At 27.2% G+C, this 17,085-nt stretch overlaps 1 protein-coding gene and 1 long non-coding RNA gene across 2 annotated transcripts in view; both read left to right on the top strand.

Moving 5' to 3' along the window:
* The first annotated feature begins 868 nt into the window (after nt 1–868).
* On the top strand, nt 869–1,980 carry LOC111629857. Its single transcript, XR_002757410.1, has 2 exons — nt 869–963; nt 1,870–1,980. It is a non-coding gene; the product is annotated as an uncharacterized LOC111629857 (long non-coding RNA).
* Nucleotides 1,981–3,724: 1,744 nt separating this feature from the next.
* LOC111629841 (bifunctional heparan sulfate N-deacetylase/N-sulfotransferase 3-like) overlaps nt 3,725–17,085 on the top strand; it is a 38,149-nt gene continuing 24,788 nt past the window's right edge. Inside the window, exons 1-4 of the mRNA XM_023373750.1 lie at nt 3,725–4,035; nt 6,015–6,209; nt 8,809–9,023; nt 10,189–10,451. Of these exons, the coding sequence (XP_023229518.1) occupies nt 3,890–4,035; nt 6,015–6,209; nt 8,809–9,023; nt 10,189–10,451 (819 nt within the window). The 5' untranslated portion in view covers nt 3,725–3,889. The remainder of the gene's footprint in view (nt 4,036–6,014; nt 6,210–8,808; nt 9,024–10,188; nt 10,452–17,085) is intronic.

Below are 17,085 nucleotides of genomic sequence, written 5' to 3'. Positions count from 1 at the left end.
ATTTTAAATTTAGAATAATCTGGAAGAGAAGAATTGGCTCAGATTAGGAGTCAAAAACCTGCAACCTCTGCTTACTGTGCAATGTATGGGTTGGATGATTATATCTAAAAGTTTAAATGTATCTGGAAGGGAGAAATTGCTTGGAGGTCCGGGTGGTGCAACTGGCAAGCACATTGCATGACAAGTGGAGGTTGTGGGTTCAACTTCCTCTTTGGGCCAATTCTTTCCTTCCAGATTGTTCTAAATTTAAAATTAAATTATAAACTTTTAAGTGAAAACTCTTATAATATATACATAGGTGTTTTCACTTATAAAACTTTGTTTTATCATTTCTATATTGTGATAAATGAACATGGAAGAGTGAGCAAAATAGTGCAAATGTATGTTGTTCATGCATTTTTACTATTTTTCCTACTCCTCTTCCTGATTTATTAGTGTATCACATAATAAATTAGCCTAGCTCACTCTGTGCTAATGATTAATGCTTGTACTATACAAAATATAATTTTTTTTTTCCAATTGCATTTCCTCTTACATCATTTTTATTGTTTGAAGAACATTGCTTTGAATAATTATTAATAAGATTTCATATTTACACTGATCTCCATTAAATTGAAAATTTGTGGAATTAATAGAATAATTATCCAACATTTCTATTAATCCAACCAACTATTTTCCTGTTTAAGATGGATGATTAGTGACTCTTTTACATATAAATGTGTGTCTAATTACATATGGATATTTAATAATGAATAGGTTTATTAATGAATAATGTATATTTGCTAATATTTATTTCATTTTTAAATTATATAAATTAAAGATAATTTTATAAAAATATGCTACTATATCAAGTTCTGTTTTTAAGAAACTATGATTTATTTTTTATAGGTTGCAATGGCCACAGGACAAGTACTATTTCAAAGATTTTACTATTCCAAGTCATTTGTTCGACATAGTATGGAGGTAAGAAAACTAATATTTTTATAAATATTATTCTATAAATCTAATTGATAATTTATAAAATATTTTGAGTTCACAACAGGCTTTAGTTTTTTATGACATTATGAAATGATATGGAAACATCAAGATCATGAAATCATAGAATCCTTATTAATCAATATCTTAAATTTGCCTATTTTTGTTATTAATCAGTAAAATAATTATCATTCTAAAGCATTATAACTGTAATGTCATATTTATATTTTTCAAAATAGATAGCTTTGACTGTTTCCATCTGGAGCTTGATGAATGACATTAGGAAGATAATCACAAAGTTTCAATGGATTTTCAGTACTTGTAAAATTGTTTTTATTCAAAATTAATGTTTTTGATATATTGGAAAAATCCATTTAGGAAGCTTATATAATTTAATATTAGTCTAATATTAAACTTCTGTATTGATCTTTGGCTTGGGAATAAACTTTGGTCCTCATAAAATTTACTGCAAATCTGGGGAATTGAGAGCCTGGTGTAATTATGGAATGGTACTAGTTGCAGAATAGATGTTTGTCTTGTGCATGGCTCTCAATTCTTCCAGATGTGCAGCAAGTTTTATGATGAGGACTGAAGTTTTTATTTCCAAGCTGAAGATTAATGTGGAAGATCTAATACCATCAGTCTTAGATACGATTAAATGATTAATTTAACATTTTAAAATGAAAAGATCTGTGCCATTTTAATAGGAACACAAATTTTTAAAAATTGAAAACTTTAAATAGAAAGTACTTTTAGTTGTTAGTTTGGGAAAATTTTATTTACAGCTGATTTGAAGATTAGAAAATTGTCCAAAAATGTTGGTTTCCATTTGGCGATTCTCTAGAATAATATGTAAAAAATATCAAAATGCATTTTACATGATTTTATCTGCAGATTGTGGCCATGGCATGCATCACTTTGGCATCTAAAATTGAAGAAGCTCCTCGTAGAATAAGAGATGTTATAAATGTATTTCATCACATTAAACAAGTGAGAACTGGAAAGTAAGTATTTTTATATAATGTTTTCTTTTTCATGTTTGCTTATTTGTAGAGATATTATAGTTTATCAGTGAACAATAAAATTATAGTAGTATAAAATTTATGATAATTTAGAAATATAATTACATATATATGCATATAAATATACTTAGACTGTATCAGGTTTAAGTAAAATTTATGAAAAAAAATGAAAACAAAATTGATTTATCCAATTGAAATGAAGAGAGATGTTTAAGTAAATACATCATTTATAAAAGTGTGAAGTGATGAAATAATTATATTTATTATAATATTTTTTGCTTAATCTTCAGTATACAGCATTTATTGTGCTTGAAGTTATGTTACATAAATTTTATGAAATTCAAAAATTTGTTTTCTTGGCTAGAATTATTGGCTCATTTCCACTTCTGTAGTTACTCTGTAGTGCAGTATTAATGAGATCACATTTTAACATTAACTTTATTACTAGAATAATAATTATTATTATTATTCAGTTATGTTTATTAGTAAAAAATAATTATTTTGTATTAAATATTAGAATAATAGTTATATTCATTATTTGAGTATATTTGACCACATACTAGATACACTTATTCAATATTCCTACTGAATACTTCCTCAAAGTCAAACTATTCAGTTGAATCATGTCATTTTAGTTTGAGAGAGAAAGTGTGAGAAAAGGAAGATTAAAAAAAAATAAATAAAAAATAAAATAAAATTCTAAAACCAATCTTATATATTCAATCAACACGCAATTTTAATTAAACCTCTTCCTTCTTTTTCTTAAACGAAATTAAGCATGTAAACAAAGAAACGTCTTCAATGTTGGGAAAAAAGTAGAAGGGAGAAAAAAAAAAAAGAAACTTATTGGAACAATTACTAAAAGTGTTTACATCTATCTAATTAATTCCGTAAGAGAAAGTTGATCTAATCTTGTAAATTAGTTAAATGATTGACTTTGAAGGATCTTGCTTCTCTCACGAGATATCTCTTGAATTTATTAAAATTACATTTATCTCATCACTCCAACATTTTCATGATATTTTACTCCTTCACATTTTATTTCCAGTGTTAAATTTTTGTTTTATTTTTTGAAGTTATAAAATACACACACACACTTACATTTGTACACTGATCTAAGAGATATTGTTGCATATTCAGCAATATGTATACTGTCTAATAATGTGTAATTATATTTAACGATCACATTATTTATATATATGCTATACAAAGCCATTTTTCAAATATAACGTTTAAAACTATGGAAGTTTCGCATTCCCAACGTATTTTTACGCTTATATAAAATACAAGAACCTATATACTTGCATATAAAATACCTTAAAAGTGTTAATTTTTACATACATTATCTACAAATATGCAATTTCGCATATGTATCGCCTAAATTAGCAATTTTACACGCTTAAGAATAAGCTACTTTGCATAAGTAAACATTAAAAGTATGAATTCTAAGACGTTTCACTGATTAAAAGTGAAAAAAAAACATTCACTTGAACATTTGAAAATATGTAAGCAAATATTAAGAAAAATCCTTCCATCAAATTAATAAACAATTAAATAAATGATGCGCATCAAGCGCAATATAGAAAACAATAATTTTTCATCATCCCTTCATTAAGTCACAATAAGATAAGGAAAATAGAAGAAGAATGCATTACAGAAAGCATTTTAAATATGTACACAGCCATAGATAAAAAGTTAAAGAATGTCTCTCATAATTTAATATATTTAGCTTGAAGATGCGGATAATAAAATGAATCTCTTGCCTTTTCTGTTGTTTTCAGTGTTGTGCGGAGTGCATCACATTTTCATTAAGCAAGGAATGGAAAATCGTCTCAGCGGTCGTATCAAAGCAGGATACGTGTGCAGGTAATGGAAGGCCAGATAGACCCGTAATGATAGTGGAAAGTAGTGGAAATTGGTGCCGCTATTGCTGTGCCAACCGTTCAAGTATCAGGAAATGTTTGTTATTAGTAGTTGCTCTCAGCGTTGTTTCCCTCTTTGTCTTCTCCTATTATATCTCCAGGTTTCAGTTACACAGGTAAGTTAATGCCATTCCGCTTTATAATCTTAAGTAATTAACGTTTTAAACTTTAAAAAAATTAACTTTATTGATATAATTAGCTAATTATATTCTCGTTAATAATTAAATCTCGTTATAATGTTATAATGAGGCGTGGGAGTGATTCGGATGCTGGATCCCCTCCGGAGGATTAGGAATAAAATTAAACTTAAAAAATTATAAATAAATGGTGCTTTAGGTACATTTAATTTGTCTTCATTCTCATTGTATTTTTACATTATCCTCCCAGAGTATCCCTACAGCATTCTCCACATCATCCCCACAGCCTACATCCTCCCAGATCACCCCCACAGCAAAGCATTTAATTATAATATCTAATCGCCGCTAATTAACATTAAAGACATTTAAATTATCATTATCATGAGCATAATTAGAGAGGGGATGGTGAAAGAATTTTATTTATTTTTATTTTTTAGTTTATTCGTCAGCTTATTTTTATTATTATTATTATTATTTGAATTTGCAATTTATACATAATGAGAAATTTCTAGAGAAAGTATGCTATCGAATGATGATGGATGATCTCTGATGCTGTGACATCTCCAGAGCTGTAGATAAGACAGATGTCATCAGGTGCCTATATAAGTTGAACACGCTTATCTCACAGTTCGATTGTCACCTGTCAGTGCTGTCATCTCGTTTTTCCTTGCCTTCCACTTCCTTCTTAGATGTGAAAGTTAGGAATATTCTCCTGTTCCTTACACTCTTTTTTCTTCTTCTTCTTCTTTCATCAAAGATAAATTCTGTTACTGAATATTCATTTATTTAAAAAAAAAATTAAGTAATGAACGTCTCTTAAGGGTTGGAAATTTTTAATTAATGTTTGACTTCTTAATGTAATTTACTTCATTTCTGTTTGTGTAAATTTACTCATTCAGTTAACTAATTTACCTTCTCTCGCTCTGCTGTAAACAAAATATTCTCTATCGTTTTCTGTTATAAATTTAATCAAGATATAGATGTAAGTTATCTTAAAAAAACAGTCACTAAATATCCTAGAAATAAATTTTTATGCACCTTATCCTTTTCTTCGTTGCATAAAGGACAGATAAATTCGACACCCGTTTTAGCGCCCCTCGATGTAACGCCAACCTCGCTTAGTTCTGAACAAATGGGAGCGTTATATCGGGGCTGACTTCTGTATTCATGGCATAAACAACAGATTTATATGCATAACACCGATACAATTATCTGTACACAAACACAATTATGAGAAACGAGTACTTATGTATATAATCTATGTGCATAATTCTTTAACGCATTAGACAAGACAGATTAATAATTTACATGCTAATTTATGCATGCATATAGAAAAATTTAATATAAATCACCCGGAAAAAAGCAATAAAATTGTAGATTTCTCTTAAGATTTATATAAGAATGGAGGAAATAAATGATATCAATGGATGGTAATATGTCAGAAAAATGAATTCGGAGATCAAATCCAACAGGTAGGAACCCCTTTTTTTCCACATTCTCTAATGAAAATATTAAGGACAAAGGTACTTTTATCGAGAGCAGATGCTTCTTTCCCCTTTTATCAGTTATTAACTCGTAAGAGTGAAGTGGTATCCTTTTGATCTAAGCAGGATATCAGATTGGTATCAATAATGGATCTCTCTTATCCTCCGTGCTATCAGATAGAAAAATCCAAATTACTTTTCGAGTAAGAATCGTATAATTTCCGAAAATTGATTTTACACTTCATTGTACACGAATAAAGGACCCGATCCCTAACAATGATTAAATTGATTTTTAAACTAATCTTTGGAAACTTTTCCGAATTAAAAACCTTGGAGACAAAATCCCAAACTAAAATAAATAATTGATGATGATAAGATTTTCTTATTTCTTTTCCTCCTCTTCCAACCTTCGAAGAGAGGAGGAAAAGGTAATGATGTTATCACGTGCTGTATATACTTTTTCCTTTGTTTCAGCATGAAAACTGGGATGAGAACTGCACCTTTCAAATGCCATTCCAATCCAGAATCAGAAAATGGTGTTCCTCCTGCTCATTTAGGATTAGCTAGCGCTAATTTGAAATTGGATCCTCGAGTATTGGTCTTTGTTGAAACTCAATATTCTCAACTAGGAAGGCAAATCTGCGAAATATTGGAAGCGAGTAGGATTAGGTAAGTGAATTTCCTTCCTACCTGGCTATATATTATTAAAAATTTTAATTATTTAGCCTTTAAAATATAATTAAGTAACAGGATTCTCGTGTATTTTGATGAACGAGAGAGATGCAAGAGATAAAAAAGAATAAATAAATTATAAACAAGCAAAAATTATCGTGACAGGTCACAATGTCGGGCTGTAATTTTTAATCATATTTTTAATTAATTTAATTTAATATATATGCTCTCAACCGATCTAGACTGGAAGTTTGCGTATAGTTAATCGGGGCCTCCTACCTCTAATCTTTCCATATCTGGTGTTGATTTTTATCTATCTAACATCGTTCTCGAGATTAAGGAAGACAGACAGACAGTGAGACGGACGATGCAGGTAATTTATAGGCCTACAATTTTTCAACATTGTATCTCAATGAAGAATTTCTGGCGAAGACATAGAAAGGACATTTCAGTTCAATAAAATGCTTTTTTTTTNTAAGTCTAGATATAATTGATAAACAGATAATTTAGGTATAAATCTTTACGAGCGATCATTATTGAGTTGGATGATACACGAAGTTTATAGAAATGATCTTCAGCATTATTTTGCAATTATCTATACTCATGTGATTTGTCACTGATGTGTATGTCAGAGTCTGACGTCAGGGATTATGTTATCGTGCAGGATTTCCGCTATACGTTCACACAAACTTAGCCCTACGAGATTGCCAACTAAATCCCAAGTCACAGCTGTTAAGACTGACGAGAGCAGGAGAAATAGCCTATGGGGATCTCCCAGGAGAAGACTGGACTGTGTTTCAATCTAACCATTCCACTTACGTCACTGTAGCCATGGCGAGAACTCAATCCTTTCATGTTGCCTTGTCTGTTGATGGGATTGGAGCTCCCATGCCCATTGTCATACAGGTTAGTTATTATTTTCCTTTACTTAAAATTTGATAAAAATTACGAATTTAATTTTTAAAATTTATAAGAAACAAAGAAATTTAAATAATAATAAAATTAATTACAATTAAATAATTTTAAGTATTGTTAATGTTATTAATTATCGTAGTGTTTCGTAACCTAATAATAGATTTAATTACGAATATTTTATTATATTTAATAGTTTTTCTAACAAGTAAATATAAATCTTTATGTACGATAGAACCTGTCCAAAACGGAAACCTGCCTAAACGGGAAAAATTTATCGGAACGAAGCGATTTTCTATATTAAAAACCTTGTTAAAAATGGAAAAATGTACCGTATACATTTCTATACATCAGTAAACGTAGCGCGCGTAACCCACCTATAACGCATCTAGATATAAAAAGGATCCAAGACGCGATTAAATAATGAAGAATTTCTAATATAAAACGCACACAAAATTGATAAGAGCGAAATGAACTTTCACTGATTTTTAATTTTGTGAGATAGCCTTTATCAGAAAAAGTTCTACAGTTTGAACATTCTTTTACAGAAACCTTCCAAAACAAACTTTTATTAAACAAAAAAGAAAGCGCTGTCTAAACTTAAAGAAATTAAATTTTTTTTTCTTATCTTAGAAACCTCTTTACAAATAACCAAAGCAATAAAATGAATTATTAAGAGTAAATTATAATTATTTTTGATTTTTAAAATATAATTATTACAAACTAGAATTGCTGGAGTAAAAAGAAAATACACACACACACACACATATATACTCCAGAAATTTAGTTTGGATGTGTTTTTTTTTTTAAATATTTTTACCATAAGAAATTTATTTTAAAATTGAATATTTATATGTAATAATTTATTGAAAGAATTATAATTAAATTTAGCTTGTAAAAAAATAAATTGCTTAATTTTGTATCTTTAAAACAGAATTATATTAAAAATTTAAGCTATTTGTATGCTATATAAACTGTAAATATATATATAATAATCATGAAAATGTTACAGAAAACAGTTAAAATTTGTCTGTAAATATGTATCGTCCCCTGTTTTATAAGTTAGACAACGAATATATGTTTTAGTAAAACTTAAAGTTGATTGGTTAAAAAGCTTAGAAAAAAATTTAAAAATAAACATAACCACGCCTACTCGATATTTTCATCCAATCGTCGCTAATACAAATACAATTCTAACCAATCAGCTTTAATTCTTATATTCTTTATTTAGTTATGTTACGCAGTGGACCACCAATGTTCTAGAATTTTTTTATTTATTTAATTTCTCTTTCCTGAACCTTAATTTATTTTAAATACAATTAATTTAATTTTTGTTTCAGAAATATAATTTTCATTTTATATTTTAGATATAATTAAGTTAAATTTTATTCTTAATTTTTAAAATTAAAATTAATTCAACAGTAATAAAGAAATTTTCTACACAGCAATTTTATAAAATTGTTACAAAACTTTTAACTTTTTAAGCATAACTCAATTTGTCGAATTATCTGTAACTTGCCTCTGATGATGTTTAGTTGCACACACGCTTTGATCATTCCATTATTCTAATTATTTAATAGCATATCCTAATAGATAAAATTCGAAGCTTCTCACTAATTAGATACAGTAATAGAAATGCATCTTTAATTAATTTCACTTATTATTTTATCTTCTTTAATTTTAGATTTAAAATGGAAATTGCCGCAAAGAGTTTACCGCTTTTAACCAATTTAGATAAAGGAAAATTTGCAGTAATTGTTTTTGAAAATCTAGAAAAATATTTAAATATGAATAAATGGAACAGGGAACTTTTGGATAAATATTGTAGAGAATATAACGTTGGAATTGTTGGATTTATGAAGAGTAGCGAGGACAGTTTGGTTGGATCGCAACTGAAAGGTAAGGTTTCCTTTCAGCATTAATCTTGTTATATTGATCTCATCATCGAATGCATGAATTCTGCCTTTTTTTTTCTTCTTTTCTCACTGGATATATGGATTCAATATAAGTTTCCTGGTATCTAGAAAGGATTCTGTTATATTCTAAATTAGTTGAATGCTTACATTATCTACGAAAAAGGGATTAAATTATGATTTATACTTTATACCTCATCATACAAATATATATATATATCGCATTTTTATCCTATTTTATACGTTAAAAAATTCGATTATTCTCGCCTAAAATTTACATAAGAGAAAACCGATATAAATGGCAATTACTTGTTATCTAAGTAAATATAATTTAAGATAATTAATGATTTCGTAGTTTTTAATAATTAAGTAAAGCTATAAATTACGGTAAATTATCAAAGGATAAGATTTAGAAGAAGGGGAAAAAATTAGGAAACGATCTTAAATTTTAATGAATTATTTATGAACGTTCTACTTAAGATAATCGGAATTTATTTTTAATTTTAATAAGTATAAATGAGAATTATTTGTACGATGAATTTTAAATAATATTTATTATTTGTTTTTATTATTATTTTTCTTACTGTAATTTCAGTTAAATGAGCATTCTTTTATTTGTTCATAAAACTGAATTTAGATGCTAAAAAATATTTAAAATAATAATTATAAATAAGAATTTTTATATTTGATTTTAATACATACTTTCATTAAAGTAATAATTTTAATTATTTACATATTTAATTCGAAAATAAGCGCTGAAAACTTTACTACGTTATATTATACAAACAGCATAACAGCATTGCTCCTGTAAAGGTTGCTTTACTGTAATATAACCAAGCATTGAGGAGAAGTGACATTTAACTAGAAAATACGTTCTTTAACTCACCGTTAATAATGTTTAAAGTAATATATTTAGTAAAATGTTAATTTACCATTAATATTTAAATATTTAACTATTAAAATAAGTCTAGATATAATTGATAAACAGATAATTTAGGTATAAATCTTTACGAGCGATCATTATTGAGTTGGATGATACACGAAGTTTATAGAAATGATCTTCAGCATTATTTTGCAATTATCTATACTCATGTGATTTGTCACTGATGTGTATGTCAGAGTCTGACGTCAGGGATTATGTTATCGTGCAGGATTTCCGCTATACGTTCACACAAACTTAGCCCTACGAGATTGCCAACTAAATCCCAAGTCACAGCTGTTAAGACTGACGAGAGCAGGAGAAATAGCCTATGGGGATCTCCCAGGAGAAGACTGGACTGTGTTTCAATCTAACCATTCCACTTACGTCACTGTAGCCATGGCGAGAACTCAATCCTTTCATGTTGCCTTGTCTGTTGATGGGATTGGAGCTCCCATGCCCATTGTCATACAGGTTAGTTATTATTTTCCTTTACTTAAAATTTGATAAAAATTACGAATTTAATTTTTAAAATTTATAAGAAACAAAGAAATTTAAATAATAATAAAATTAATTACAATTAAATAATTTTAAGTATTGTTAATGTTATTAATTATCGTAGTGTTTCGTAACCTAATAATAGATTTAATTACGAATATTTTATTATATTTAATAGTTTTTCTAACAAGTAAATATAAATCTTTATGTACGATAGAACCTGTCCAAAACGGAAACCTGCCTAAACGGGAAAAATTTATCGGAACGAAGCGATTTTCTATATTAAAAACCTTGTTAAAAATGGAAAAATGTACCGTATACATTTCTATACATCAGTAAACGTAGCGCGCGTAACCCACCTATAACGCATCTAGATATAAAAAGGATCCAAGACGCGATTAAATAATGAAGAATTTCTAATATAAAACGCACACAAAATTGATAAGAGCGAAATGAACTTTCACTGATTTTTAATTTTGTGAGATAGCCTTTATCAGAAAAAGTTCTACAGTTTGAACATTCTTTTACAGAAACCTTCCAAAACAAACTTTTATTAAACAAAAAAGAAAGCGCTGTCTAAACTTAAAGAAATTAAATTTTTTTTTCTTATCTTAAAAACCTCTTTACAAATAACCAAAGCAATAAAATGAATTATTAAGAGTAAATTATAATTATTTTTGATTTTTAAAATATAATTATTACAAACTAGAATTGCTGGAGTAAAAAGAAAATACACACACACACATATATATATATATATATCCGGCAATAAATTATCTTCCTTTTCTTCTATCCTCTTCGTCCTCCTTTTAGGTCTCTAACACTATCTCCGAGCGACACGTGGTCACGTGATCGCATTTTAGTGTCCCGTTAAGTCACGTGAAGTCATCTCTGGTCGGAGAGAGATAGCGTTTAATGGTGAGACATTCTTAGCTTTATCATAGCACTAGACACTCTCCTTGTTTAATCGCCCCTGCACATTCTTTTTCTTTTCTTGCTACTTGGCTAATCGTTTTCCTGTAATGAAAAGCCCCAAATTTTGACAGTTTCTCGTTTCTTTGCTTTTATTCTTTATTATTTTTCCCCTCCCCCCTCCTCCTCCTCTTCTTCTTTTTCTTCCTCCTCCTCCTCCTTCTCCTGCTCTCTCTCTCTTTAACACAACTCTGAAAAATGTACAAAAACGTTGCACCACACTTGAATTTTAAAACGTTGATTGACAGGAATGTGCTAAGACGTGCCCCTAAAAAATTGGTATCTGCAACAGGAAAATTTTCCAAAGTATCCTTGCGTAAAATTTTAAAGTATAGATATTTTAAAAAGATATATCGAAAACGTTTTTAATATATGTAAACGAGATGATTCCTGAATAACAAAATTCTAAAAAAGAGAAAAAAAAATTATCGAATTTACGAAAGGAGCAAATATTTATAATCAATCATATTTTCAAAACACTAAAAATTTTGCAAAAAATTATTAATTTTTATTTAATTAATTTTCGCTTATAGAAAGGACACGATCAAATTTCAGATTAAGAATGAACGACACCTTTTTAAGAATCGATAACTAGAAAAAAAAAAAATAGAAAGTAAACTTAAACTTTTCATATATTTTAAAGTAAAAAACGAATGCAATAAAAAGTGCAATATTACTTCCAAAATAAAAATATATTTTCGAAATTTATGGTGGGTCGCAGGTGCACATTATACAAACAGCATAACAGCATTGCTCCTGTAAAGGTTGCTTTACTGTAATATAACCAAGCATTGAGGAGAAGTGACATTTAACTAGAAAATACGTTCTTTAACTCACCGTTAATAATGTTTAAAGTAATATATTTAGTAAAATGTTAATTTACCATTAATCTTTAAATATTTAACTATTAAAATAAGTCTAGATATAATTGATAAACAGATAATTTAGGTATAAATCTTTACGAGCGATCATTATTGAGTTGGATGATACACGAAGTTTATAGAAATGATCTTCAGCATTATTTTGCAATTATCTATACTCATGTGATTTGTCACTGATGTGTATGTCAGAGTCTGACGTCAGGGATTATGTTATTTTTATTATTATTATTTTAAATTTTTAATGTAAAAAATAAATAGATGTATACGTTATATATTAATTCAGATTTTGAAAAAAAATATATGAATTGACGTCAGTTTATTTCAATTCATTGAAATGAAATATTTTATTCTGATGTAAGATTCATCATTAATACTAGAAATTAAAAAGAAAATTTCATTCGAATTTATTGAAAAATATAGAAATTATGCGAGAAAAGTTATGAAAGAAAATGCTGAAGAATCTATCATTTTGTTTTCATAAACGGCGACTATAAAATTTAAATTATATTGAAATGAAACAATTTATGTTGTACGAAATTCTTCATTAAACTTGGATACTAAAATAAAATTTCATTACGATCCATTCAAAATTACAGAAATGATCCTAAAGAAAGTACAGAAGCATCCTCCATTTTCCATCTCAAAAATGGCGACTCAAAGTTTATTTTTTAAAAATTTAATTAGATTCAAATGTAACAATTCGTGTCGTACGAAAACTCTTCATAAAAACTTGGATATAAAAGAGAAAATTTCATTAAAATCCATTCAAAATTTCAGAAAAAAAGTGCTGAAGCATCCATCATTTCGTTTTAAAAAATGGCGACTACAAAATATTACATTTAAAAAAATTACAATAAAAAAATTAAATGATTAAAAAATTTTATATATAAAATATATAAAGACAATACGAAACATTTTCTTTAAAATAAATAAATAAAAATAAAATAAAGCACGAGAAGTGTTGAAATAACAAGCGTTATAAGTTTCGTATCACGTTAAAAAAATACTCGTTTTTCCTTTTTATTCGACTCGATTTTTTATATATTTTTTTCTGTTAAAAAGGTCAAATTTATCCAGTTAAAATATATAATAATAAAAATTTATGTGGAAAATAATTCAAATTTGATGTACGAGCGGAAGTCATACTTTACTTCCATTGAGGATATTCCTCGTATTTCATAACTCGATACTTTTCAACTAAATAAAGGTCTTCTAATAAAATTTGTTGAGGATGATCGTCATACATCATCTTTCTTCTTTTCTTCTCCGCTATCATTAACCAAAGTTTAACAATAAACTCTCCATAAAAATTATTGATATCATCTCATTTTTTTTTTAAATTTTCAAAAAATTTACATTTATTCTTCTAAATTTTTAATTAAATTCTCTTTATCATCAAAGGCCATTTTCTCCTTTAAATTAGCTTTTTAGTATTAATAATCTTTATACACTTTCTTTAAAAAAATCCAAAATTTATTAAAAATAAAATATTCATAATTAACATAATTTATTCAAATTTATGCGAATAAATTAATATATAATTTTAAAATTTTTTAAAAGTAATTTTTGTGTTTTAAAACGTATTTACGCCTTAATTAATGCGTTTCTATAAAATATTGCTAATTTATGCAAATTACATGAGAGGCATAAATTTGCATAAATTAGCATAAATTAAAATTTTCTTAAAAATGCTCTTTGTGCCATCTGTCGGCGATTTATATAACTATTAATTACAAGTCTATTTTTCTAGCAGGGATTATATTATAATTAAATTAAATTATAAAGACTTTTAGTTTTGTCTTCTATTAATATTTTACAATTATACAGAAGAGCAACAAGATTAGAATATTAAAAAAAATTAAAATAAAATGTACAGATTTTTTATACTGCTGTTTTTTATCAGTTTATAAGCAATATGAACAAACTTTTATAGATTTAATATATATATATATATATATATATAGCCCAACATAGTATCAAAAAGATTTGAGTAATAATTCTCTTTAATTTTATTATATTACATACAAGTAACCCTTGATATATGTGATTGATTTCACAAGTATACTTCATGTCAAAATTGCACATGTTGAAGTTAACAGTTAATGGGAAATAAATTAATTGATAAATTAGATTATTAATAATTCATCTGAGATCATAACTTTTACATTCATATACACTTAGGTGGAGTAAAAACTTGGAAAATGAAGAAATCAAATTTTAAAATGTTTATTGCAGAATTATTAACAAAGTGCAGTATAATTGAACAAAAACTGAAACAACAGAAAATAACAATAAAGATGTATTATAGAGTTAGACAAACCAATAAAGTAGACCATAAAAAGAAAACTGAAGTAAAAAATTTTAAAAATTAAGCAAAATATTTATCAAGGATGGGATGGCTTGCACAATTAATACCTTTCTTCCCCTTTGTAACATTTCATGAAAAATGGCAGAATTAAAACAGAAATTACACAAAATGTGAAAATAAAGATTAAATTATCCAAATAAGAGCACTGCGCTAGGTAAATTAAAGTTACTTTTTCATACTAAGTAACAATGAGCAGAAATAGCAATATGGAATCAGTTCTAAGCTTTGTCAAGATGACAACAGTAAACTTCCCTCAGAACAGATTCACATCAGCTGAAATCTGCACTGATCAAAACTGTATACAGTGGAATCTTGCTTAACGAGCGCCTTGCATAATGAGCAAAACAAATTGTAAAAAAAATGACTCCCTTAACGAGTGATGTTTCGCATAACAAGTGATGAAGAGGGGAATCCCAGATTGTGCGCATGGTCCAATATTAGCACTTGTTCCACTAGTAACTTAGTATTGCTCGTGATCACACATTTTTCCAAACTTGTGTTCACACATATTACATTGACAATCATAGCTCGTTATATAATAAACACACCAAACGATATGCCAAATTCTTGGGCTATGTAAAGGCTATAATTAAATATTATAAATTGATTAATTTGACTAGAGGTAGGCAGTTATGTTGCCATCTTGTATTAAATTTAATGACCAACTCCAAATTAAATTTTTAAAATGTCTAAATTATAAATTAATTACTTATAATTATTAAATTTAATATGAGATTGCAGCATAACTGTCTACCTCCAGTCAAATTAATTAATTTCTAATATTTAATTATAGCCTTTGCATAGCCCAAGAATTTGGCATCTTTATCAGACATATTATCTGTAATTTTTTTTCTTCCTGCAAATCAAATTTGCATTCCAGGTTGGTTATTCTGTGCTAAAAGAAAAGATGATGGTGATTCATGCTCCTTAACAATGTATATTGTATAATTTTCTTTGAATAAATGTTATATATAAAATATTTGAGTATTTTTTTTTCAGCATGGAATGCATTATCATATTTTACATTAATTTATATGGGAAAAATTGTTTTGCTTAATGAGTGTTTCTCATTATGAGTAAGATTCTGGAATGAATTATGCTCATTAAGCGAGGTTTCACTATATATCACGAGTTATTTATAATGCAAAATCTGAAACATTGTTTGTTCTGAGCATTTCGGGTAGGGATACTCAACTCGTATTTATAAATATCACAAAAGAAAATACATTATAATGTTGTTTTTACAGAAATACAATTTTTGAGTTTATCATCATAAGGAACAGTTACAAATTAGTTTTGTTTCTATTCTAAGTAACAAAACACTTAAGTACAAAAATAGCTTATATGATTTTGTAAAAAAAATTCTTTTATTTGCTGACTATTTTTAGAATATTCTTTTGTATTCAACACTTCTCACAGATTTTTTTTGTTTTATAAAGCTAATTCTTTGTTTAACAAATATAATTTAAAATTATATTGAATTATTGCTATTCATAACAGTATTTCAGAAATATTTAAATCTCTTATTTGCATATCAGAATTTGTTATATAATTTATGTATAATTTTTAAGTTATATGCGTAGTAGTAGTAGTAGTAGTAGTTTACCTTTTTTTACCAGATAAAATTAAAACATCGGAAAAAGTAAAAAAAATTAGATCTTGATTCTGTCAATGAAATAGGTGTTTTTTTTGTAATTCTGAAGTTGGAAGAAACAATTCTCTTAATTTATAATTATCAGTACATTAATCATGCATATAGTTCTTTGCAAGCTTTTGATAAAAAATAAAATCATTGGAGATAACATTACTTTGACTTCATATTTAAGCAATAAATAAGTAAAATAATTTACTATATTCAAGTTAATAAATTGTTGTTTATATTTAAAATTTTATTTTATTAGTATTGTAAAAATACATAATGACATTTATTTTTGTCATATGTCTTGTTGTTTATTTATTTATTTTTCTGTTGTAATGCCATTTTTATGAATTTTTGATATTTGTATAACAACATTTTCTTCCTTAATTTGCTTCCATATTATGAAAATCTTTCTATTTAGTACTTAATTGTATCTGATGATAAAGTTCAAAGATGCTTTGAGAACTATTATAAATATTAAATGTTCTACTTCCAGGCCGTTGACTTTTAATTAATTATGATTTGATTGTACAGTAGAGCCTCGAAAACTCGGCACTCGATAACCCGGCACTCCGGATAACTCGGCCACACCTTGGCAGGGCAAAAATACCCTTAGATAATTAATTTTCATCATAGACAGCTTTATGCCTCATAAAGTATTTTTCTGAGGTCTGTCTTATCAGGTAAATTACTGTACACAGTGTATTCATTAATTTTCATTTTCATGTAGTAAAGGCTCTATGCCTTCATAAAGGACGTATTTTTCCTTTG

Source organism: Centruroides sculpturatus, unplaced genomic scaffold (assembly GCF_000671375.1).
Source record: "Centruroides sculpturatus isolate CEXI.00-Female unplaced genomic scaffold, Cexi_2.0 scaffold588, whole genome shotgun sequence".
In the NCBI taxonomy this organism is placed as follows: Eukaryota; Metazoa; Arthropoda; class Arachnida; order Scorpiones; family Buthidae; genus Centruroides; species Centruroides sculpturatus.
This window is presented reverse-complemented; position numbering and strand designations above follow the sequence as displayed.